Genomic DNA, 26,727 nt, shown 5'->3' on the forward strand with positions numbered 1-26,727 from the left:
AAAGAAACAATTTATTATTATTATTATTATGTGTGTTCACACTTTATAACAATGTGTTACACACTGCGGTCACATAGAAAAAATACAGAATGTATGCATGTCATCACATTCACATATTGATTCAAAATGCATTTTCATAGTGAAGCAATATCAATATCCTGTGTTCAGCACTCCTAACATTATTTACGGAGGCTATGCAACAACTCAAATTCAAATATAGTGAATAAATGCAGCATTTTGTGCTTTTCAATGATTTCGATGCTCCTTTTCCAAATTTCATTCATAACTTTAACTAAAAGAATAGGCATATCATACGTGACATTACGGAAATTCTGCCAACAATTCTAAGTGACCTTTATTATAGAGTGCATTTAAAAAAAGCAACATTGGGGATCAAAGGGCGTGTCCCTAGCAAAAATTGAATGGATAGCCTACGATGGAAAGCAAAATCTGGCAGAAAGCATTACAGAATTCTTAAAGAGTTGCAACTGCGGTCTCGACAGTCTTGTAAATTTGAATATAAGTTATATAGTATTTGTTAAAGAAGAAGAGGATGAAGAAGAGAAAAAGGTCCGTAACACAAACTTAGTGCATCTCTCGTCCCAAAACATCTTAATTTCAAACACCAAAACAAACAAAAAACAGGAAAGGAAAACAAATAAAGAAGGAAAGAGAGAGAGAGAGAGAGAGAGAGAGAAAGGGAAGCATGGAGCAAAATAGAAAGAAAGAGGTTAAACGAGAGAGAGAAAAGAGAGAGAGAGGCAACCATGGAACACATTACGAAATAAACACTTTCATTTCATGAACAGGTTTGACCTTTTATCACTTGGACACTCTTCCTTTTGTCGATTTCTGTCCAACCAATCAGAGAATAGCAAATGGTTACATTGATTGAGTTGTAAAATTGACAACAAGGCGATGAAAAGGCAAGTTTGTTCAATTTACGCATAGGCCTAACTTTTGTGTTCGGCTATCTACACCAATGGACTGAATAAACCTCGCACGAGCGCTCAATGGAGATTAACTTAGAAGGGAGGACTATTAACGTTTAACCATTCCTGACTTATTAAGATCTTGTATCGCCCGCAGCTAGCTATAGCGAGCCAGAGAGATTCGTCGAGGAGTTGTGATATCAATGAGCTTGCGCCGTCTGTCCAAACTTCGAAATATTAACCCATATAGGAAGGAGGCGTTGTGCGCAGACGGCACAGTCAGAATCACGTGTTGTCTTTTGGTTTGTTGATTTTATATTTTTTTTATTGCGAGGGTTCAAGGGTGAGCAGAATCCTCCGGAAAACTTTACTTCATCATTACCAGATAGTTAATCGAGGCGTAAGCCGTGTAATTGATGACATTAGATGCGTTAATTGCAATCCAACGACCAGCTTGATACAATTTACCCGTGACGGAGAGGTGGAAGCTTAGGGCTCGTTTTGGGGGAACATACCGCATCTAGGTGCACGGCATCAGCTATAGAGATGGAAGGGAACAATCCCGCGTACTATCACTACATCCCTAAGGGACAATTCCCGATACCTATCACCACAGGTGAAGTTAGCAGCTTTCCCTCTAGCTATAGCCCCCAGCCACCCTCTTGTCTGTATGAGAGCAAACCAACGATCCACAACGAGGACGCCGCAGGGTATGGTCAAGCTACCGGTCTACAGGTACCTGATGGGCGGGGAGATGACGGGCTAGCTCTCCAACAACAATACGTCCAACTCCACGGCGCCACAATGCCAATGCATTCTCCAACGAACCCTCAGGACTTATCTAGGCCGCTGGCTCTGGCCCAGCAAGCTTGTAGCCAGTCACAACAGTGCGACGGACTCCCTATACATTCTCTCGGGTCCCAGCAGCCGAATTATCCTCGAATGCACGGTCTTTCGATGGCGGCCCACCACCCCGCAATGAACGGTGGCCAGGGGCAGTGCCACGGGCAGCTAGGCCACCAGCCACTTTACACCATGGCGTCTGAATATCCAATGTCCTCAGCTAAGATGTCCAAGAATGTTAATGTTGGCCAGAATCTTCAATTTCCATGGATGAAAACTACTAAATCTCATGCTCATATGTGGAAGGCAAACTGGCCAGGTAAGATTTTATTCCCCGGGCTTTTGCGAAACTTACATTTATTTTTCAAAAACAAATTCGACTATGTAATCATAGAAACTTGTAGTTTAGATATCACGAGTGTTTAATAAGTACAAATGAAAGATTTTACCTTTTCCTTTATGTGTTGTTCGTCCCCCGAATCCTTTAAAAAGAATGCTCTTTTTATTATTCAAAACAAAACTCATTCTCGTAGTTTTTAAATATTACGGAGTCGACGTTTATATTTGAAAAAGTTTGAAATAGATACACGCTTTTCCCCTTTAAAATCAACGTCATTCATACTTTCCTATAAGAAATAGATTTCAAAATATTTAACTTCCCGAATTTATTAAAAATACCAATGAACGAATAACCTATGCGAAATTAATCGATCCCTTAAAAGTGTAGGGCTTCTTCCGTCAAATACTTCATCATAACAATCTTAATCCTAGTTTCTTTCTTCAAATACCATCAGGACTATTTTGCGAAGCCATATAAGGCTCCCTAATTATATGTATATGATATGTATTTATATAAGTATATTTTATATATCAAAATAATCTAAAATACAAAATGGAAACCTCAAAGAGAAACAAGGTCCAAGTGAGGAAATATTGATTACAAATATTAAAGATATTTACGAGTAATCTTTCCACAATTGGTATGATATTCCTGTCTCAGTTCCAATAAAATCGAAAAAGATAATGATTCTTTTTAAAAATATGACACCCTTACCACTATTGGTACATGGATACCTGTATACATTTACGGAGATTAATACATGTATGTGAATTCATGACATGTTTTGAGTTACTCAAAAATTGACACCTATTTCCAGAATTATCGCTTAATCATCTCATTTAGAGAACTTTTTTTTAAATGTCATTGAAAGAATATCGTACCCAACCATTACATAAATATCGTTTCTCCTGGAGAAAACGTCTGTAGTCATTTATTGTATCAAAGTGAAGATGAAATATTACTTATGTTTTCGAAAAGAACCACATGCAAAATTACTGTTCCTAACATTATTTTATTAAATCCATTAAAATCATTGTATCCGGTATATGAACGCCTGTCATATCTTTTAGCTGAATTAAGAAATTAAATTTAGATTCATTTAGTACAGTGTGTGGAAATATTATTCTAATGATTTCTTCTCTGAGAATTTAAATACATGTAAAAGATATTAATATATCTAAGATCACCGGATGAAATGACTGGAAATCTATTTTATATGATTTTGCTGTTTATTAAAAATGTAAAATAAATATTATGCAGGTTATGAGGTGTTTTATTAATGTTGAATATGGAGACCACTACGATTCTGGGCAAAATGTAAAATATATGTTTGTACGTTGGGACAGAGGGATTATGATACTTTTTTCAATAATCTATGGGAAAAATGGCATTATTCTTTCATTGAGTAGTCGTCCTAAGAAATTTTGTTTTAGAATTTTACCGAATAGAAATTATATATGCCCAAGTGCACGCTATGACATACAGACCCAAGACGACTTTTGATGGTCACGGTTTAATGAATCTGCTATGGAATTGGGGGTGTTTAGTGTTTAACTTTATAGTTTAAACATTTTTGTTGTTGTTTGAATGTCTTATTTGGAGTGGACTTTCATTTGTATATCAGTGGTTTTAAAATGGACACCAACAAAATTAAAAAATTTCCCTTGAGGTAGCTAAGTGATTTTCCCTCAGCATTTTGTAACGGAAAAGATTGGCGATTTTTTGTTCATGTCAGACGGATGAGATAATTTACAGCCCCTGAAATTAAATCTAAAATAAAGTATATAGCCTGTAAATGCTGTAAACTTCGCTTTTAAGAGCATGCATTGGCATATGCATGGTACTCTGACGGCAGCAAAAATAGTAATATTCCAAACAGAAACGTAGGAGGAATAAATGATTAACCCAAATACAATCAATGGACTTATTAGTTTAGCTCGGGAATACGAGGGCATGTGAACTCATTATGCGTATCTAGCGCGGATTGGGATGGTAATTAAAACTGAGATTTGCCGCTGTTTGACCGGCATCTATATCGCTGTATATCTTAATAGCTAGTCCCCCAGTTTTGTCCCGTCTAATTCCTCCATTCGGGTATCGCATACGTTTCGATATCAGCTTCGAAAGGCACATGGAATAGTGTAGAGAAGAAAGCCAACAATGAAACAGGATTTTGATACTGCTTGGAAATATTGGTTTAGAAACATTGAATATTAGGTCTGGTATTACTCATGACTACTTATAATAACCTTTCCCTAAATTTGTTGTCAAATATGGTGCAGATATAGAGGTGAGGCCCAAAGAAATAGAATTTTAAGTCTTACATTTCTGTCAATTCATGTCAACAAATCATTAGATTTCATATTTTGTTGACAAAATGTTGCTGTCTAATACATTAGTGAACACCAAAAATTAAACTTTGTATCAATATTGTAGAATATATATTCATATTCTCAAGGGGGTATAAAGTATATGACTCTAAATAATCACATCATCTGTTTTTCAAATAATTGATAAATCTGCAGACTAAAAAAATCATAAAGGAACAGAGTATACAAATTATATCGAAAAATCTGCCTATTGCATAAGTACATTCGGATGTGTATTCTGCATAATGGAAATATTTTGTCAGAGAAGTGTTTTTCATAAAGGGAAAAAGAAAAAGACAAATGCAACCGTATTGATTCTCATTCAATTTGGCCGATTAGGAAAATGTTATTCTTGTGATTTTTTTTGTGATTCGCATGATAATCCATTGTCTCGTATCATGGCCCGGCTTCGCATTGTTTAAATATTTACGATTATACCCCGTTTATGTATTGTGTGATTTTTTTTCTAGGAAATTTCATGAACAGTAGGAGAAGATCTTGTAAAATATGAAGACAGTAAATGAAATTAAAAATGAATCTTCAGCCCAGATATTTAGGCGAAGAATCTTCTGCACAATGATCTGCTAAATGAAGCGTAACATACATTACTGGTTATAGGCACAGCTGAATGATACATCAAAATTGTCGCCTTTTTACATATGTCTCAGAGCTATATTCAAAAACACTTTTATAAGAAACTATTTCAAGTACCAATGTAATTCTGTTGATTTTTGTGCCTGGGTTGCGCTGTCGGGACGTCTGTGCGAGGGCCGTCGGCTTTTGCACCTGCAGGGCCCGGGCGGTTCGCGTGCTTTATTGGTAGCTCAGCGCACGTCACCACCGTCTCCATGAGGCTTTCGAACACCCCCTCGCTGGCGGCCAACCCTCCCTCTTGAAAAGGCGCCGTTTTGGCGTTTAACGTGTATTGTCTTCTCCAGTGTACCATTTTATGATCAAATTACGATCTCTAGAATTGAGATACAGGGTGTGAAGGGATTCAGGGGGGCTACCGATTGTCACTCTCATGTTGTCCAATAATGTGAATTGAGAATACAACCTATACTTAATGATATCTCGCTGGAAAGAGCAATAATGTCACGCTTGTCGATATCAATATACACGGGTATCCACTATCCAGACTTGTATCTTTAATTCAGAAAATAATACAGAAATGTGTTATGTGTTGTTGTTGTTTTTTCTTTGCTAGCGTCGAAGCCTATATATTTTAACGCCCTATTTTAGTGCAAGTGCTATTCACAAAACGTTCTCTTGAAATACAAATCTGTCATGGCAGACGACATATCCCTAATAATCGCTGTATTATAGGTAACTCTTTAAATATATCCAGCTCAATTGTATACAAAGTTTAAATGGTTGTTTTAAAGGCTATAAGAATAGGTTTTTGGTTTAGTTTTGAAGGGTATTGTATTTACCTGTGGGTAATATTTTCGATGAGTTTGAAATGTTTACATGTAAGCTAATGGATGACCTGGAAGTACATGGGGGACCCACCTCGGTAACCTTCGACCCCATCATGCGCATGCACATTAATGAGCACAAGCCACTTCAAATTGATAAATGATATCACATTTTATTCTCATTATACCAGGCTCTCACACAGTCGAATGGAGTACATGATTACTTTTAATCATCCCCTGTGCAAATGTGCATGCAGAGCTGCAAGGGAAAAAATATCCATTAAATACTATACCAAAACAGTTAATACTACAACCTGTATTAGTGCTGTGACTCCAGACAGGTGTCACATTGATCTGATTTTGTTTTCTTTGGCATTATCTTAAACAATTATTAGATCGCTTTGGGTATAGTTAGAACAGAATAATGATTCTATTTTAACATACCAGCTTTTATTTGATTATATTTGTATTTAACGCTGAAAGAGTTAAATTATTAATTAACTTATTTATAATTTAAAAAAAGATTACATTGAAGATGAAACCAAGAGCTAGTGGGAAACTATGTTGAAAGCACAGCACTCCTGAAACAGAATGGTCTAACAGATATGCTATTGATAATTTAAATTAAGTACAATATCAATAGGGGTGCTTGAAAAAGTTGAAAGGGTAGTAATCTAAATAATCATTAGTATTTGGATTTACACACGCACATATATATATATATATATATGTATAAATAGCAACCTACTACAGAAAATATTTAAACATCAAAATGATAACATTTGAAATTTAATGCTTGTTGTGGACCTCACGATAATAAATTGTCATGACGATGATGATACTAATAATGATTACAATAATGATATTGATGACGATAATTTACATGCTCGCTGTGGACCTCACTGTATTACATTTTCATGACGATGATAATACTAATAACGATAACAATAACAATATTGATAATGATAATTTACACACAAAAACATTAAAATTAGAACAAGAATTACAAAAAGACGACATTATATTTCTCTGTATGAAGAATCTAATTAAGAATTATTATAAGTGTAAAAACAAATGCTATTCGTATGTCTATGGTGGCCCTGAAGGGACATCGCTAATAGACTAAATCGCGAAAAATTGGCGATAAAATTGACGATATCGTGAACTTTATCGCCAATTTTTCACGACGAAATTAACGATATCGTGAATTTTATCGCCAATTTTTCACGACGAAATTGACGATATCGTGAATTTCGTGAATTTCGTCGTGAAAAATTGGCGATAAAATTCACGATATCGTCATTTTTATCGCCATTTTTTCGCGATTTAGTCTATTCGCGATGTCCCTTCAGGGACACCATATATGTCTCATGCTAATTTGCTTCCAAAACATCCTATGGTGTTATACTATCATCATATCAATGATAGAAACATATATTAAGTTTGTCATCACCGTACAATTTCAATGCATACACATCCCCTACTATCCTTCTGACTCCTACTTCTGTCTTAATCATCATTGCCCATTCATATTAATCATTTTTATTTAAATTAAATCAATGTTCTAAATATGATTTAAAGAAATATATGAATAGTGAAATTAGCGAAAGAATTATATCATAAAAATTACGGAAATATTTAAAAACCAAGTATTACCAATATTATCGAATACTATGTCGGTTCTTTTTTTCCCCTAATCTTGATTGCCTGAAAGTATGCATTTCTGTTTAACCTATTCCCCATTCATATGAATAGACTATCAAAACATGATAACAATATTTATAAATTTACTATTCGATGAGTTTTTGTGTACAATTCTTCAATTGTTATAACTTGTGTTATAACTTGGGGATTTTATTACAATTTTTGTATTACAGCTTTTGGTTCATTTCATTCCTTTTTATAGATGCATTACTTTCGCTTGTGTTAGTTCATAAGATGTTTGCTTAACGTAGCATATCAATCATCTTTAGTCATGATAATCAATCAAATTTCTTCTTTTTTTTTCCTTTCACATTTTCATAGTTTGTATTTTGATTACTTGAACTACGGCAATGTGTTTATTTATGCACTCTGTGTAATAGCACAATTATCATGTTTTTGTTTTTTGTAAAAAAGAGGCAAAAAATGTCATGAATATGGAAATAAGCGAAAGTGAATTCGAATATTTCTATCATCCGTCTGTGTTTGCTTACCAGTAGTTTATGATAAAGATATTGTTTTGGTATGCATTTGCTGTCCGAAGTAAAAACAAGAAAAAAGGGGGACACTCGCTGATGTTGTTTCTAATGCAATGTTTCCAAATCGTACATTGATCTTACGACAGTGACCAATAATATTTTATATAAGATATCTTTCTAACAGTGAGTGAATCAATATGAATTGCAAATGTAGAAGTAAATGACCAAACTTTTTCCAGAAAGAGAATGGAGCATTTGATACTGATTTGTAAATTGCTTACGAATCATTTTACACAATATATAATTTCCCTTTTTAATGGTGAGATACAGTAGATGCTTTTTACATTCAGATACAAACTGGTGATTGTATCGTCAATTCATATTTATTTTTAATTAATATTTTATCTGACTGCAATTCAAATAAATTAATTTTACAAAAAGAAAAACCGACCTGTTAACAAATATTTCGGCAATTGGGAAAGAGAAAAGGTTCAACTTACGTAGATTTAAACTAAAAAATTGAGTTCTGCGTTCGTTTATTGCTAATTGTTATAAATGGTTGCGGAAAAACCAAACAAAGAGAGTCACAATCTGGTGACAATATAGACACTCGTCGGTGCGACGAAGCTGTTGAACTACTCAACTGAATCACTCATCTTTCCCATTCGAATGCTGATTTTGATAATTGTATTTAGAATATGCCCCCATTTTTCTGATGTTTAGCCATCAATGTAAAAGTTATTCATCAAACTATTTCTTGTGAACCATTTATTTTTTCCCTAATAGATGATAATGATCCATACTTGGTGGTTCAACTAAAACTGCTTTATGAGCATGTGTTGCTCGAAAGCTTTTGAATGTATGAAATAACATCTAAAGCTAATTGATAATGTTCTTTGTTTCTCGCTGTTGATTCCAATTTCAAAGCTATTTTAAAGAACGGGCCGTCATTTTATAAAACGAGATAGATATGGATTTCTATAAACTGACCGCACAACTAAAATCGAAGGTGTACCAGGTACTGAGAGTTATCAAATCAAAAAGCAATTGGCGTATTGTTGATCATTTCGCCCGTCGTTCATCTGATTACCGCCCCTGACATCAAAATTCTTTTTTTTTTAATTGTTTAACACTCTTGCATGGAAATCATGGAACACTTTTTGAAAGATGGAAAGAACCAGTGAATATGCCAGAAAAAAAGGAGAGGTAGAAAGAAAAAAAAAGTGTAATGAGAGCAAAAGAGAGAGAGAGAGAGAGAGAAAAGAAATGTTTATCGTAATCTATGGACAATTTCAAAAAATAAATAATGTAAACGTTTTCTTGATTTAGTTCAACTAAAATTTATGTTTTAAGATTACTTGAACAACTCTATTATTACCAGGAGATCCTACTTTACTGAATTGAATTATAAAATCATATATTTAGGAAAGACCAAAATCCAAAAATCAAGCTACGTAGCTGCAGATGATTATTCGGTACAAGAAATAACATTTTCCTCTCATCTTTTGCGCCTCGATCACTTCGCCTCTCTCGTCGTGATAAATTGTTCCTTTTAAAATCAATCGTGACGCTTTCCCCTGAATTCAAAGAGGTATGTTGTCGTGAATGATGATCAAAATTATGCAAAATACTTAACGACATCGTATGTCATTTCAGCAAAGGTTGGTGACCGTGACAATTGATAAATGTAACCTATCAAATGTTTGCATGAAATAAGGAAATGCATGTCGAACAAAATAAGGGATGGGTATATTCTAATCTGGTAATACCTATGATTTGCCACTTCTCTTCCTTCCTGCTCCTCCTTCTTCCTTTTCTTCTTCTTTTTATTTTCTTATTCGTCTAATTCTTCCTCCTCCCCCTTCTTCAACTTCTTTTGTTTTCAATCTAAAGTAATGCATTCTGGAGGAGGTATGGGGGGGGGGTAATATGGCGACGAAGCACTGCTTACCTTTGCCTCACCAATACTTGTCGCACAACGAATGCGCTTTAAACTTAGATTCCGTTAGGTCAAAATCTCTCATGTAGTTTTTTTTCCACATGTAAACAATAGCCAAGCTATATTATCAACTTGGCTCAATATTGAAATGTTGGACTGAAAGTTAATGCTTTGGTGTAATGAATCTTCTGTGCTCATCTCATTTCTTTAAAATGAGAACGTAAAAAGACAAAGCAAAATGGCTTAGAATTTATAACAAGTTTCCAGATTCTCCTTATGCATTTATGGCCATAATTTTAGAAAACTAGCCTTGATCTAAATCCCAGCAAAGGTGTTGAGCTGTAATTATGTGATGTATTATAAGTGCTTCTCGTCAAACATATACGCTAACACTTGCTATAATTATGGCATTATCTTTAGAAAACACCTCAAATCGTCATGGGCATTTTCATGGTAGGATGGCGTAGAACTTAGATTGTTTCGGTCGGGGCTCAGACTTTTTTTTTAAAGCACCTTCGTGATGCTTGGCTAGCTGTCATGATTATCGTTTCTTCTTGAGGTGAGGATTCAATAAAAAGAATGAACCGAATGTTCCAGAATTGTCACGTAGAAGACCCCAATCTCTTCATGATACACAGTTTATGCCCTCAAACCCTGTCGGTAGCTGTACGACTGCCTGAGCAAACCGGGGGTAGGCGTTTGGGACCCGCTCATAAAGCACGGGTGTGCAGAAAACACCAACAGCTAAATTTCTCTACACTCCACAAATTGTTTCGAATTTGTGAGAACACTCCACCATTTTCATAAAGATCTTTCAAAGCTCTTCAATATCGAAATGATATTAATCATCTAAAGTCAAACTTTTGGCCTTTTCCTGCCTTTTAGGTATTGAAGTTTATTCGGCGAGGCATGCTAAAAAAAAAAGCACAGCCTCCTGACTTTCCTTGTAACTGGTGCATAATTTAGAGACTCATGTCTTTTTTTAAATGGAAAAATAAATAAAACATAATCTTAGAATGATTTAATTGGATTGTTAAAAGGTTTTAATACCGTTTTCAGTGATGCTAATAGACTTGTATAAAGAATGAATGCTTTGGTATTTCGAGATCACGTAACGTTAATGGCGCTTTATGTAGTTTACATTATTTTAACGCCTAACTTAAACTTAATCACAAAGTTTTTAATTTGGTTACACATTTAGAAGTCCGGGCCCCTGTAAAATAAAATAAAGTATTTAATCGTTTTTTTTCCTTCAAATTAATCAGATGTACTTCAAATTGATCGTATCTCCATCAATTAATCGTAATTTTAAAATAAATAGTAATTTGCGACTGATTTTATGTTACTGGTAGATACAATGCATTTTAAGATATGATTAACTGCAGCAATTTTGGAGATACAATAGATTATTACAATTTATTGTAAGAATTGTTATGTTACAGGGCCACGATTTGCCTCTTTTTTTCCAATAACTTCAAAGAAAGGCGATTATTTCAATACTATGTTCATGGGCCTATCATTTGTAAAGAATTTGAGAATCCTCGAATATGAGTGTGATGAATATGTAAAGCTTCTCCTAAGAAACCACATTTTTATTTAGTTCCTGATCATGTTGATGATAAATTTAAACAAATTATGGGACGGGTACGCAAACTACGCCTCTTGTTTTTGTCTTTAAATCGTTATTTTGGGGTGAGATGCATTTTTACGTCATGATCGTCGAATGAATTAATTCTATTTTCTTCCTCCAATGCGTATAAGTCTATAATCGGACTAATCGGCGAAAATTTCTCCGGGATTTATTTCACAGGTATAAGATTAAGGTAGGGCTTCGGGGTCTTTTTATGTTATGGTTAGGGTTAAAGTAGGGTACTGGTGTTACTTACGAATTGGACTTGTACAAGAAAATGAGCGCTGAGCAACCGTCACCAAGAGCTGTGTCGTACAATCGTTGAAATCACCACTGATTGAATTAATGTGATGTATTTTCGTGGGGTAGCCCGGTAGCTGGCGGTTTCGGTGAAGTGTGTGTTCTGTGGGTTTATATTGTGACATCAGTGCGGTTCGTTTTTCTCCTTGACCGTGATGGTGTGACTATATGGGGGCCCTTCTCTCTCCGATTGGCATGCCCGCACCTGTATGCTTAGGGAAACAAAATGTAGCATTGACAAAAACAAATGTAAGCCTTTCACACAGCTCGTGTGCCGTTGAAGAACAATTTTTGCCTTGTTGTTTTTGTTGATGTTACTGTTGGTGATTTTTGCCAAGGGTTGATGGGATGCTGGTTCTTCCTTGAACATTTACGCGTGTTTTAGAAATTTGTGAGAGATGTGAAAGGAACGCTTTTTAAAATGTCAGTTGCGAACTTGGGCAAGAGGTTATTTACAAAAGCAGAAGAATATACGTGTCAGATACTGGGAATTGGCGGGAAATAGTAGAATTGAGAAGCATTAAATCAAATTAGTGGTGCAAATTATTGGAATACGTCACGCAATCGTTTTTAGTTAGAAAGAAATAGTAGTCAATCAAAATAGTGAGAAAATCATATAGGGCTCCATTCTGGTGCAAGTAAATTCCTGGTACTTTTAACTTATGTGGGTATTCAAAATAATACGGGACACTTTTCAATATTGGTAACAATTTATTTTTTAAGTATAATAATAATAATAATAATAATAATAGTGGCTACTTGTATAGCGCACAGGTCCACCTTTCGGTGCTCACGTTTATACTGTAAATGTTTATACTGTAAATTGAAATGATAAAAAAGAAAATATCTACCTTTAATATATTTAGGTTAAGCCTTAACACAAAAAAACATATTTTAACGAATTAGGATATGACTTTTAAGAAAATTATGTGTGATATTGTTCTTCGAATCAAGTGTATGTTGTCTTCGTTAATTTTCTAGGTAAATATAACGGTGTCAGCACGTTACTTCTCAGACGGAGACACTCGCACGTTCTAAATATTTTTCTGTTTTGTAATGTGTATATTTTTTCATTTTTCAAAGAGAGAGAGAGAGGAAAAAACATCCTTTCACACTAAGTAGTGCTGTCCAATGTTGATTCGTCTTCAAAGAAGAAAGCTTTAGAAACGAGACATTTTCAAGGACATGGAAAATAAATTGCACCCTTCTCAAGACAGGCTTGGATGGTGAGAAAGAGTTAGAGCATTGACATCTGAGAGAGAAATAAAGAAGGAGGATGTGACGTTTTGCGATGTGCTTCACACATTGAGCAAGTTCTAATGTGTTCGCTCCCGTAATCATTTGTTTTTCATTAACCGGTAATCAGCTGAGTTTTTTTATATTTTATATTGGAGTGTTTATTTGAACATTTTCGATGTCCGTTTGATCTTCAGACCCTAGAATGAGGGAAATTACTATTAACTGACTAAGAAAAAAATGATCACAGTTTTTACGTCGTCTTCTACATAAAGAGATAATTTCAAATGACTTAATTTTAACTGTGTGTTCCAAGAAAGTCTATTTATATTACGTTTTTTCTTACTTTTCAAAATAATTAACTCATAATTTCAACAGCATATATAAGAAGACTTACAAAATGTTGATTTCCAATTTTAAACATTAAAGTAAAATCATTTTTCTCTTTTTAAGATTTTTTTTCCTCATAGATTTAGACCCTATAATTTATTATATAATACGAGTAAACTTAAAATAAAATACCTTTTAGACATTTTCTGTTTTTATCAACTAACCATTTAACTTACCTTGTATAACATTTACGATCTACATTTAATTGTTTACATCTGAACAAATTTAATGAAAGTTAATTTCTCTTTTTAGTGTTATATAAATATTGTCGGTTTCGTATTCAATAATTGCTTCCTATCCCCTTCGTGCCTTCAGATGAAGCTTTATCAGTTTATACCCCCTGGCCTATAGATGAAACAAATACTCACCGGAGTTAATTAAAAACAATTATCACAGCGAAGGCGGTTAATCGTCTCAAGACATAATAAGTTCTTGTCGTTTCCTTTCTTCTCTTAATACAAAATATTCTCATTTTACGTCTCACTTCAAATCAATCGGTGCCATTTTGATTAAAGTCGTTACAACGACGGCCTAAATTTGTTTCTTTCAATTAAAGAATTACGTCGGAGCCAGATTTGAGGGAAGGTGTTTCATTAGTTGAGGATTGGATAGAGGAGACCAATGGAAAGCTGTAATGATAGGGGAGCTTGATATAACTGTTGCATATCATTATTGGAGTATTGAGTGCAATCTTGTTAAGTTATTTAAATTGTAACTGACGCCCCTTGTCTGCATTTAATGATTTTCCCCCTCCTATAAAAACGCGTTGGTTGTTCTGTGTTCATTCATGAAATTAATTACATGACTGTATACTAATATAACACAAGATCGTTCTTCGACAGTCCGTGCTTGGTGGCAGTATATTCACCATTCTTAAATCAAATTTTGCAAATAATCATTCGGTATGCCCAACAATAATATAAGGAGATTACGTTTAACTATATGCTTTAACCGGTATTTTTAATGTGAACTTGGTAATTATGTGTATATTTTCATTGGTGTGTTTCATTAGGAAATGGAGTTTATAGGCCTGTGATATTCTCAAACGGTCTCCATCTTCACCAGACCGAAGTAGCATTGAAACCATAAAATAAGAAGAAGAACAAATGTCAGAAAATATTAAGAATTATTACTGCTTCAAGTTTCTCCCATTTACAGGACATATACTTTAACCACGGTGTCCTTCCCCTTGCTTCTAATTTTTGTAAGTTTTCCAGCATCTCAGAAGTTGATTGATCGGGAATAAAAGGAAGGATGGGATTGATAACATGAACTGTATTTACATTTTCATGTAGTTTTTCAGGATGAGAAAATTAATGTTGCTTTAATATTCACGCTGTTCTTCGTGGACACAAAAGGATATGTCTTTCATTTTACTGCCTTTCTCTCTTTTGTTCTCTCTCCCTCTGAGCAAACACATTAACAATATATACTTTGCTGCCATTTTATATATTTTTTCTCTTGATCCCTCATAAATATTTTGTTCATTATGAGACTTATACTTATCTTTCATTATTCCAAATTAACCTACCTCTTATTCTATGAAATGAAACAACAGATTGATGAAATAAAATTTAAAAAAAGACTTTTTGATCAAGCATGAACTTTTTGTCATTTTACATATTCTAATTTGCTTTCTGGCAATTTCGCTTTTCATTCAAATACGACCAGAACATCTAAACAAGTCATGAATGAGTATTGGAAAAAATAACATCACGAGTATTACTAGCTTTTACAGCATACACACACACGCGAGCGCGCGCGCGCACACACACACACAACCTCACCATGACTATTCCCGTTGACTTTTGTAAGTTTCAGTTTACATTATTTTATTTTTTTAATGAAAGTATTCTTTAACATAAAAAGCATGACGTCACACTTATTGAAATGTGACACGAACTGAAATGTCTGTTTAATAAATCGTAAGTTATGTTTATTTTGTTTTCTTCTTAGCATACAATCCTGTGCATGTTTTTTATAAAACGTTTACGCCTCTTTGTCGAATGAGATTTCGTATGAAGCTCTCCTGAGTCACTATATTTAGCCAATCCGGGAGCCAATCGACATACCTTTAATAGTATGATTCAGAAATAGACTGGTTATGTGTATTACTGCCCTCAAAGAAGACCAAAAACTCGTCTCTGGATCGTCTTTCTCCAGAGTTACATAATTCCGTTGATTATTCCTTTGTTCATCGACATGGCGATGTTTCGTAGCAACTTTGGAGAACCCGCCGGAAATGAAGATAAGCATACTATCATCTGGTTCCTCTGAGCATGCCGACTTTATCATAATCCTTAAAGTATATTTGAAACATGTCTCTGCCAGGGCCAATGGATGACACAAAGATACAAAATATTGACTCGGGATTTGCTCGGGGTTGACTAGGGGCTGAATGTCTATCGCTTAACAGTTTAAAAATTGCCGAGGATTTGTTTTATCAAGTATAATTATGTGCGTGGTTTCTATTTACAGATTTGTTACACACTGGAAAACAATGCACTGTTATTGTACCCCTTCATTATGTATTTATTTATGTATTTAATGTATGCATGATGCATTGGTGTAGAACAATTTGACTTCTGATGCTAGTCGGAGAATAAATAGAAACGCTGTATTATTAAAATGAATTCATGTACCACGCTACGCTGACTGTCAGGTCCGTTGTTACGTTCCTTAATATGTTATCTGTTATTCATATTTTGCTACCGAAATTCAACCATAGGGAACACATTGCAATACATGCCATTTCCCTTCCAAATTAAATGTCATCATTTTTACCAAATTTATGCTACGATATTTCTTTTTCATGATCAAATGAATCAGAAGTAGTATTGTAAAACACATTTCCAAGTGATTAATTTGCTTAAGCGATGGAAAATATGTCATACATGTATCTGCATGGTGATACATTGGTATATAACTTATAGTTGAATATGAGTATACCTGTATATTGTGCGATCATGAAACAGTTTTTTTCCTCTATTTAGAAAGCTCTGATTGTATGTTTTTCATGATTAGGAGATACACAATTTTTGACATAATGGGCTTCAGATTTTTTTAACGAACCAGCTTGAAACCTATTGAGTAAATATAAAACGAAATCAATACATTCATCACATCAATCAACTTGGCAGTTTTGCAGCATTCATGTGAATGAAATTTTGTTTTGCAATAAACTTTGCTATCATAATTTCGATTATGAAAAAGTTTTTTTCCCATTTAAACACCAAGCCCTGGTTGTATATCTTTTTATTTTACATAATTAGGAGATACACAGTTTTTGACAGAACGGGCATGGTTTTTTTTAACGAACCAACTTGAAACCTGTTGAGCAAATATAAAACGAAAGCGATACATTCATCACATCCATCAACTTGGTAGTCCTGCAGCATTCATGTGAATGAACTCTTGTTCTGCAATAAACTACGACATTTTTACCGGCTAACAGTTATTTTCAAAATGGAGAAAGGGTCCTAATTGTTTAACGAGTTCTTTATGCCATTTTGCCATTTACGAGCTGTACGTGCCAAGTGAAACGCACTTTGGTGCACAATTTTATTTTCGCAGACGAAAAGTGAGGAAAAAATCGTGTCGAAGTTCATCAAGCCATAAACTCGACGTCATTGTGCTTTTATTGTCATGTTAGTAAGATATTGTTTGGTATTGATTCCTTTCTATAACTACACGAAAATATGAAGAATAATATCACTATAAAATATGAGATCTCAAACTGACAAGCTAACGCTATTATTCCGGTCTTGATATTTTCTTTAAAAATATATGTATTTCATAATGGTAAATTTGTAAATTTCTCTTCATTTGATATCTTAATTCGTATCGGATAATTGCCACAATTTCTCATAGATATATCCAAACTTATCCGATTTGCATGAGTTTAAAGATTGAAACTTTATAAACTATCTACTATCTAAGTATTGGCATTTGAAGGCGCTTGACATTGAATTAGCCAAAAGGACTAATAAGGTTCTTACACTGAGTAATTAAAATTAAACACAATAAATGAGGAATTATTTATAGAATGAAATCTTCAATGAATGCCAACATTCTGTGGATATTCCCTGAAAATCCTCCATATTCCAGTCTTGTTTTTGGTGTTTGCGGTAATGAAGCTTTTGGATTTCTGTTTCTTTAATCAACGTTTTGAGAAGCAAGTTTGACTTTACGATCTGTCGTCCCCTTTCATTTTGTCTCTGTAAAAACATGTCATTTACTTTTGTCTCCAATCTCAATTCAACATATGCTTTCTGCTTTTATTTCTTTTCGTTGAGAAAGTTTTCCCTTTTTTGTGGTAGGTGTATAATTGTGGCTTAAAATGTTTAAATGGGCTGAATCGGGATTTCTCTCCTTAAAGGGTTCCGCTCCTAAAGCAATCTTTTCGCTCCGTTAAATCACAATACCCTCTCTAAACTCTCTTGAATAGTTTGAATACAAACAGTCCTCGAGTCATGCTTTCTGTAATTAGGATGTTAAAGACTGTAATACATCGGCGGTTAGGAGTCTTTTTCTTTTCTTCCAAACGACGCTGTCCGGGCGGTGTGCAAGGCTTCACTGACGCGACGAGACCCGGTGCGGATTCTCTGAGCATCTCGCTGATTTATCTTGGCGGTCTCTTACAAAAATAACAAATAAACTCTTTCTTTTTAAACAAACCTAATAGGATTACCAAGTAAAGCTCCTTGTACTGTAATGAGGCGAGGCTTGGATTTTATACCTCGGCTATTAGTGGCCATTATGATGAAATCATTCGTATTGATGGTTTATAGTTATTCTTAAAGCAGATGAGACAACGTTTAAGGAATCAAAGTTCACCACTAATATAATCATGTTCACCTTAGGGAGCGATGCTCAATCACATTCTTCATTTATCAAACCTGTCTACCTTCCGTGAAGGACGAATGAGATGACATTCAAGCGTGATATCGAACCATTCCATTGATCTTTTGATGGATTTACAAACTTGTATATATTTTATCTATATTGTATCTATTTATAAATCCAACCAGCCTGATGTGCCCGATTTGGTAGAAAAAACTTCTTGATTTAAAGGGGACAAGAAAAATATTTAATATAATATATAGGCATACTTTAGAATAAAAATTAAATATGTTTATGATTTCTATTTGCTCTGTTGGTTTATTAATATAGTAAAAAGTTATTTTTATAATGATGTCAAAATTATTTTGGCGGAGGAAATCATGACCTCCGCCAAATATGTAATTAAACCAAAAATAACATATTTACACATTAATATGAATGAGAGAGTTTTGCAAGACAAAGTCTAATATAGGAATTCAGCGAGCTAGAAACTGTCATAAATTACACGCTTATCACATTTGTCTAATGTGAAGCATATTTATAAAACTTGATAATATTGTTTCCTTCACACCCAAGTCTATTCTCGTCATTTTCTAAAAAGGTATATGTAGCCAATAAATTAACAAAAATATAATTTGTTATAATTAATTAAACTGAGAAAGAATAGATATTAAGGGATTGAAAGCATCGATTTGTGTGATTTTTCGGGTTGTTTTGTTTTGTTTTAATGAAAAAGGTGATTACCAAAACGAAAGATTTATGTTTTAGACGATGGAAGAACAACGTCATCAATAGAGTTGAAATGCTAGATTGCCATAATGGCAGCCATGCTAAAGCCAGGGTAATAATCGTGGAGCGCCAGGAGTGTCAATTCTGACGGACATGAGCGCTGCACAAGACCCATTGTTATCATTTTGTTGTTGTTGTATTATTATATAAACCTAATTTTGATTTTCAGGATTGATAGGCAGCCAATAATCATTAAATGATTTTATTTCATTTGAGGATCAAATATAAGGTCATTACAACTGGCTTTTATGAAGTGATAACGACATTAACAAGAGAGGAAAAACACACATTAATAGCAAACAGGCACCCTCTTGATAAGTTAAATGTATTTCTTTTTTTTAATAAAAATCACGCCATTCTTAATGTATTCAAAGTTCCTCTATAAAGCTGACGACTTAATATAAATTCTATTTTTCATTTGAAATTGCTCATTTGCTTCATTTCAACGCAGAACAGGAAAATTAAACTCTTTTAAATGCTGTATTTTGATTATCACATTGTTTTATTGATTCCAATTCATTTCGATTTTGTCCGTCCAAGCTCTAAATATTTTGGACGAATATATTAATGTCAATTAAGTCATGCATTGGTTACGGTAATCAAGCAACCAATCAATCATATCATATCAATCATTCCATCAGTCATGTTTTATAGAATAACAAAGTTACTTAAAAAAAAGTCGCCTCAGATATTGTGTGACAGTGTCATCCCCGTATAGTAATGGTAGGGGCGTCGCGAGAAGAAGAGTGATAACCCCTTTCACGATTTCATTTTTTTTCTGGGAAAATCCTCTTTTGCTTATGCCAATCTTCTACCTGTCCTTTTCAATAATTGTGAAAATAGGAAGATCCTTTTATTAGGGCTATTAGCTATCGCACGTTTTTTGCCATTTTTATTTATTCCGTCGGCAAACCTATCCCTATTATTGGCAGATCTTTCGGAGACCCCTATTCATACAGTTGTACCTCCACCCAGCCGACTGCAAGTATTTCCAATATATTGTTAACCGGTTAAAGTAGCTATAAGGCGGGAATGAAGAGATAAACCAACAAGCCCCAGGGGTTTTACTTCATTTCAATAGGTTTTGGGGTGACTGATATCACTTTCATGAGCAACAACAATACCAAATCTCCAGCCATGTAATTAAATCATAATGATTATGTCGTTTTTACTCAACGCTGTGCCATTCAGTCTGGATTAAGTGTCTTGGTTGGACATGCGTTACTTAAATACGTTCGGTGACGCGGAGAAGGATTTCAGGAATTTTCACTCGGTATGAAGTTTTTTTCTTTACGAAAAAAATACATAAAATCCTAATATTCTCCATCGATGTATATCTTGAACTAAGTTTGATACATGTTTGCTATATAACAAGTCACACAAAACATAACAATCCTGTTGTTGCTATTAAGAACTCATACGGATAAAATATTTCTTACTATTGGAGCTACATTCAACAGTTAATTTACAATATGTTAGATTATGTTCTTTGTCATTAGACCACATTTAAATAGAATTTAACATTTTGAATCGTACAGTCAAATCTGATAGTGCATGTATTTGTGAAATAAGTTAATGGAACTAATAAACCTGTCTACAATGAAATCGGATAACACTGAATGATTACTAATTAACCACTTTTGTCATATTCACTATATTCACCAATAATATTTATGCTGACTATCATTAGATATAATTATAAGACGTAAATGCCATATAATAACGAATAAACGTCTTTAAAAGAGCAATATAAACAATATATTTATCTTATGTCATTCGATATTTTATTTTTATCTCTGATCAGTTAGGAAATATTTGTGTCATCTAGTGTAAGTTTATCAAACATTATCCATTAGGTTTCCAAGATAATAAAACGGGTGTGACTTAACAATCGGAGCCGAAATTCCAACTATAATTAATATTCATGACAAGAAATAAGCGTAAAGACGTGATTTGTTTATCATTCAAAAGAAGTGCGTATCTTTAATGCAAAATTATCGTATGTTAAACATTGAAGGTAGAATTCTTATTCATTGATTTAGGAATAAGACTTTCATCATCAATTTAAATATAATTTGTTAAAGGCATCGTTTAACAATGTTAAATCTGAGATGTATGGCCCTACGTGTTATCAGTGTCTGTGATATGGTGAAATATTGAAGCCCTAAACAAATTGCGCTTCAAAATGATCATGAAGTGCCTTAACAAAGTTTTTTTTTTTAATCTTTGAGTGACCGGTTTTACCATACTCGTTTTCCCCAATAGACTGTAGTGTTATGAAAACCGTTAGGAAAACGCAAAATTTGATTTCGATTTCCAATCATAAATATCTTGATAATCAGACAGGCGATTATGGGGTTCCTGACTGACCTAAAGGTTTATAAATATCATTGCAGCTTGAGCTAAATCCAGGATTTTGTTTGAGAATCTGAGACAAAGTAACCCAATCCCTTTAAGGCTGACATCAAGAGAATACATTGGTATTATGGACATCCTCTGCGCTTCATAAACGATTATTCTAACATGCGATGAACACATGAGGTTAGATTTTGGGCAAGGCTCTTGTCTGACATTTAGATCTAAATGAGATATTTACTCTATATGTCTCGGGTTTTGTGCTACAGTACTAGATGAATGACTAGTGGCGGATCCGGCAAAAGGTGGAGAAGAGTCAGAAAAAATATATATACAATTTGGAATGGGTTTACAGCATTCGGGCTGCCCATATTATTTTGATGCCATGATCTGATCATAAGATTTTAAGACGCCACTGAAAGCAATAATTAGGGATGTGACAAAATTATTTCTGATCTTTTTATTCAGAATTTTGATTAAGGTTGAAATAACTTTCCATTTCGATTTCATATAAATGTTATGAAATTGTGTCTCGTGGAATATTCACAAAATAAGCAATATAAGCACAGGTTTCCAACTTTTTGGTTATCATGTTGAGGTATGTACTTGAAACCGTTACTTTCGAAATCATTTTTTTTTTCTTTTTTGCTTATCAATAATGTAATACATATTTTAATGCCACAAACTACCGCACCTGCTATTAGCCAACTGCAGGCAATATACCTGCTGATGTACTGGTATCATAAAAATACTAGTAATAACGATAAAGAATTAGCCAATATTGGGGAGAGACAATGTATAGAAATGGTTTAAAAATTGCTCAACTATGAAGATTTACAACGAATGGAACAACCCGATATAAACCATGCTTCTTAATGCAATGCTGCTTATGCATGACTTCCCCTTTTGAATTATATAGCTGAAACATAGTTCCTTTCCCCTGACTACTTCAGACTAAACAAATTTGAACAAATGATGTGAATTCAAACGTCCACAAACGTAGACCTAGCCTTCTTTCTTTCTCATTTTACATAAACTCAGTGCATCATGTCCTTGCCTAAATAAATGCATCTGTAGTAGAGATATGCTTGTTTATGGACGTAAGTTTACAACTGATTGGTATCACTATACTGTGGTGTTTTACTTTAAAGGGAGTCTGGATTTCAGTAAATAACAAAAAAATAAAACGAGATCTCATTTATTTCTTAGAAGCAAACAAAACAAAATAATCAACAAAAATCTAGGAAATTACATCAATTACAATAAAACCGTAAATAAATGTTTGATAATTGAATATTGACAGAAAATGTACACCATGTATTACAATACATTTTCCTATAATATTTGTATATTCGTGTTTGTATGTTGTATGTATTATCTTCTTAGCAATGTATACATTTCTTGAAATAATTTGCTCGTCCAAAGCCATCTATGTGCGAGGATTCTTATTCAACATAATGAAGCAAATAATGATTCCTTAGCCCAAAATAGACGGTGTACAATTTATTTCCAGAACTCCAGTTTACCTTTAACCGGGGTCCTGGTCCTGAGACATGACTATCTCGGGTGCATCCCCATGACATCAAAGCGGGACCGCCATCGGATTAAGATGTCCCTTAATGCCGTAATCAAACAGAGAATGTGCATAGAAGTGTTGTACGCAGTAACTTTAACATGGATTCCCGACTCCAGGATGACTGCACATTGCATTGTCTGTATAGGCAGTCAGGATCACAAATCTAGACACGTCGTATTAAGTCCTTGATCGCCAACATGCATTGAAATCTTTGTTAATTCCAGGAGCATCGTCTGGAATGGCAGATTGTGGGTTAAGTATGTTTTTGCGAGAAGTCGGACTATTCTCTCGGGTGAAGGGGTTAGAGTTGTAACACTTAAACGCTAGGGAGAATTTATCTTTGTATGTAATTGTTCTTTTTAGAGAGCGTCATTTAAAAGAAGCCTCTCTATGTTGAAGACACTAAAAGTCTGCCCGCGCAACGTGTATTCAACAAATAGGTGATTATTAGAAAGGCATGGTTCTGTAAAGACGCAACACATAAATGAGATCAATTGCAAAAAAGGGGCTTTTCGGCTTTTTTTGTAAGAGTCAGCGGTTCTTGAAAGTAAGCAAAAATGTTGTTGTCAATAGTGTTTTTGTTCCCGAAGTGATTGAACAATTATTAAAGTGCGCCCCGGCGACGCCATTTGCAAGCCGAAAGTTGAATGGACTAGTGCCATTTAACGGGGACTAATGGCAATGGCTATCCTATGGTCAAGATGTAGCTCAGTCTAGATCTGTTTTTTGGACCTCTTGGCTACCGTCTTCATCCGATCAATTGTTGTGATAAGATTAAACCCTCTTCAAAACAGACAGGGGGTCATGATACCCCCATCATCACCCCACCGTTACCATTTTTTGTTGAGAGCTTAGTAAAATACACAAGGATTGCAACAGTAACAATCACACGGCGGCCTTCTTTGTGTCGTGTATTATAACGGGCTCGTTCTATCCAAATTCAAGCCAGCAATTTTCAATTAATTGGGTTCTCGCTCGGTCCTTCCACCCGATTCAGACCAGTCGTGATTGTCCATCCGTGTTTCATGAATAAAGGACTGGCTCGCCGTGATACTAATTCTCAAACAAATAACATAAAGGCCTTGTTAGAATAGAACGAGGGTCGTTAGTCTGCTGATATGGCTCTTGCCATGAAGACGTCATTGAAGATCAGATAATGTTTGGTTCAACGACCGTTATAACTTACAATAGGGGGACATTATCATAAACACATGACACCGCATTGAAGATATATTTCAGATGCATAAAGCAGAATCTATTATCATGACAATATGATGGTAATTGTGTCACCTTTATCGTCAGATTGTGGTCAAATCATATACATTATCACCATACATTATAGTCACACAAGAGATACGACCGTTCACCGACACCCGACAACCATTGGTCCGAAGTTGGTGTCAGAGGTAGCAGAGAGGTTTTTGTCAGTCTTTAACAAGATTGTCACACGTCTTTGCATCGAAAACCTTTTGCTGACCACAGAACCACTTTAAACATATACATGTATGATATAGTTTGCCCCTGCAAACAGAGTATATATTCTTTTGCTTTCACTTATTAGAAATAAAATCTTAGACATATCCAAAAGTTGTGACATGTGACAGTTTTGGTGGCTAAGTCCTGACACTTCCTCAGACACCGAAACTGTCACAGGTAAACCTCTTTTGGATGTTTCATAGCAATTATTTCAAATGATTTTGACTACGTTTATACAAGGTGTGGCACAGTGTCAAAGAGTGGGGTCATATGTAGGAACAAGTCTTCCTCACAGTGTAGACACTGAGGAAATCACCCCCCCCCCCTTCAGTTTGAAAGTGTGGACATTGTTCAAGTTGTGTTCTCGTTGATTTGAATAGTTTGTCACAGTGTTAAACAGTATGATAGTACAGTGTGTATGCATAACACTGTTGCCACAGAAGGGAATATGACAAAAATCATAATGTGACAGTGTGAATACTGTTCAGACTGTGTTCTCTTTTGTATTACAGTGTGTATCACAGTGTTATACAGTATGCCCACACATTGTGTGCGCACTCTATTGTGGCCGCAGAAAGGTTCAAAAAGCATTTACAGCGTGAAAGTGTGGATGTTCACACTGTGTCCAGCGTTCTCACAGTGTGTGTTACAGTGAGGTCACATGAGATATGTACATGATCTCAGTGTGGCATTAATACTGTTCACATTTTCTCTTTCTTTTTCATTTTGAAACTCACAGTGCTTAACAGTGTATATTGTAGTAAGGAGTGTGTGCACCACAGTGTTTCCACAAATGGAATCGGGAAAAAGGGAATCACGTATCATTGTGGTTTACACTGTCACCGCAACAATCATCATACAGTTTGGCTACAATAAAAAGTTAAAATCATTCATCATGACTTTTTCGTCCCACTAACTAAAACACTGCCATATTAGGTGCACTCTTTGTTCAAATTGTGTAGTGCATCTTGAAACTACAAATGACCATAAAAATGATAAAGAGTATCGTGTCATGCACCTCTGTGTTAATGACATTTTTTTAATGTTAAATATATGACCACACTTTGGCAACTAAGTTTGCTTTTACCAAAGGGTTATTCTGATACATTGTCCTTGATGTGTTTTAAGGGGCTTTTTTTTTTTTTTTTTTTTTTTTTTTTTTTTTTTTAACTCTTAGCCTGTTACATGGATCTTTCTTTTAAGAGCGTCATGTTTCGAGTTTTCTTTTCCCATATAAATTTATTTTCCCACCCCCCCCCCCTTTGCGTGAATTTCAATTTATTAAATTTAAACAGACTCTAAACTTTAAAACTCTTCTTGATTTTTAAATTCGTCATTGTATCGTTTCTTTGCTGTAGGTGCTTCCTTTGCTGATTTCGATGAAAACAAACGAACAAGGACAGCTTACACTCGAGGACAACTACTGGAACTGGAGAAAGAATTCCACTTCAATAAATACATTTCCCGTCCCCGCCGAATCGAACTAGCCGCCATGTTGAATTTAACGGAACGTCACATCAAAATTTGGTTCCAAAACAGGAGGATGAAATGGAAGAAAGAGGAAGCAAAGAGAAAACCACTGAAGCAGGATGCTGATGGTAGCGACGTCAGCAGTCAAAGTGACATCATCGCCAACGATGAGAAGATTTTACCCGATTCAAGAACTGACCACGATGATATGAGCTCGATGGCCGGCGATTGTGGTATGGAACGCGCTGCGCAGGCGGCCACGCAACGACATCTGACGAACCACAATGCAACATTAGAAAGGCGAGACAATTCGCCGTTACAGCACGCATGCGCGTCACCGAGTAGTGAAGACAGTTTAGAACTGACGAAGAATATGAACTCGATGTCATCGAATATCAGACCGTCACAAGTGAAGCCACAAATTATTGATGCTCAGGCTTTTTGATCTTTTTTGTCACTGTAGCTTCTAATTGTAGAATTCCAAGATACTATATTCCATATGTGGTTTCACTTTTTTTCTAGACTCTCTTGTATCTGAAATCTATAAAATATACTGGTTAAATATAAATGTAGTAACACGTAATAAACACACACTTGCTTCACATTGTATTTTGGAACCATGTAACATCTAAAGCTTAGCAA

The 26,727-nt window shown here is 34.8% G+C and overlaps 1 protein-coding gene across 1 annotated transcript; it reads left to right on the forward strand.

Moving 5' to 3' along the window:
- The first annotated feature begins 1,478 nt into the window (after nucleotides 1-1,478).
- lox (homeobox protein Splox) lies at nucleotides 1,479-26,530 on the forward strand. Its single transcript, NM_214650.2, is given in 2 exon segments — nucleotides 1,479-2,094; nucleotides 25,974-26,530. Coding segments are annotated over 2 exon segments (1,173 nt in total).
- The last annotated feature ends 197 nt before the right edge of the window (nucleotides 26,531-26,727 follow it).

The sequence above is a fragment of the Strongylocentrotus purpuratus genome, unplaced genomic scaffold (genome assembly GCF_000002235.5).
Source record: "Strongylocentrotus purpuratus isolate Spur 01 unplaced genomic scaffold, Spur_5.0 spur5_scaffold_11, whole genome shotgun sequence".
In the NCBI taxonomy this organism is placed as follows: Eukaryota; Metazoa; Echinodermata; class Echinoidea; order Camarodonta; family Strongylocentrotidae; genus Strongylocentrotus; species Strongylocentrotus purpuratus.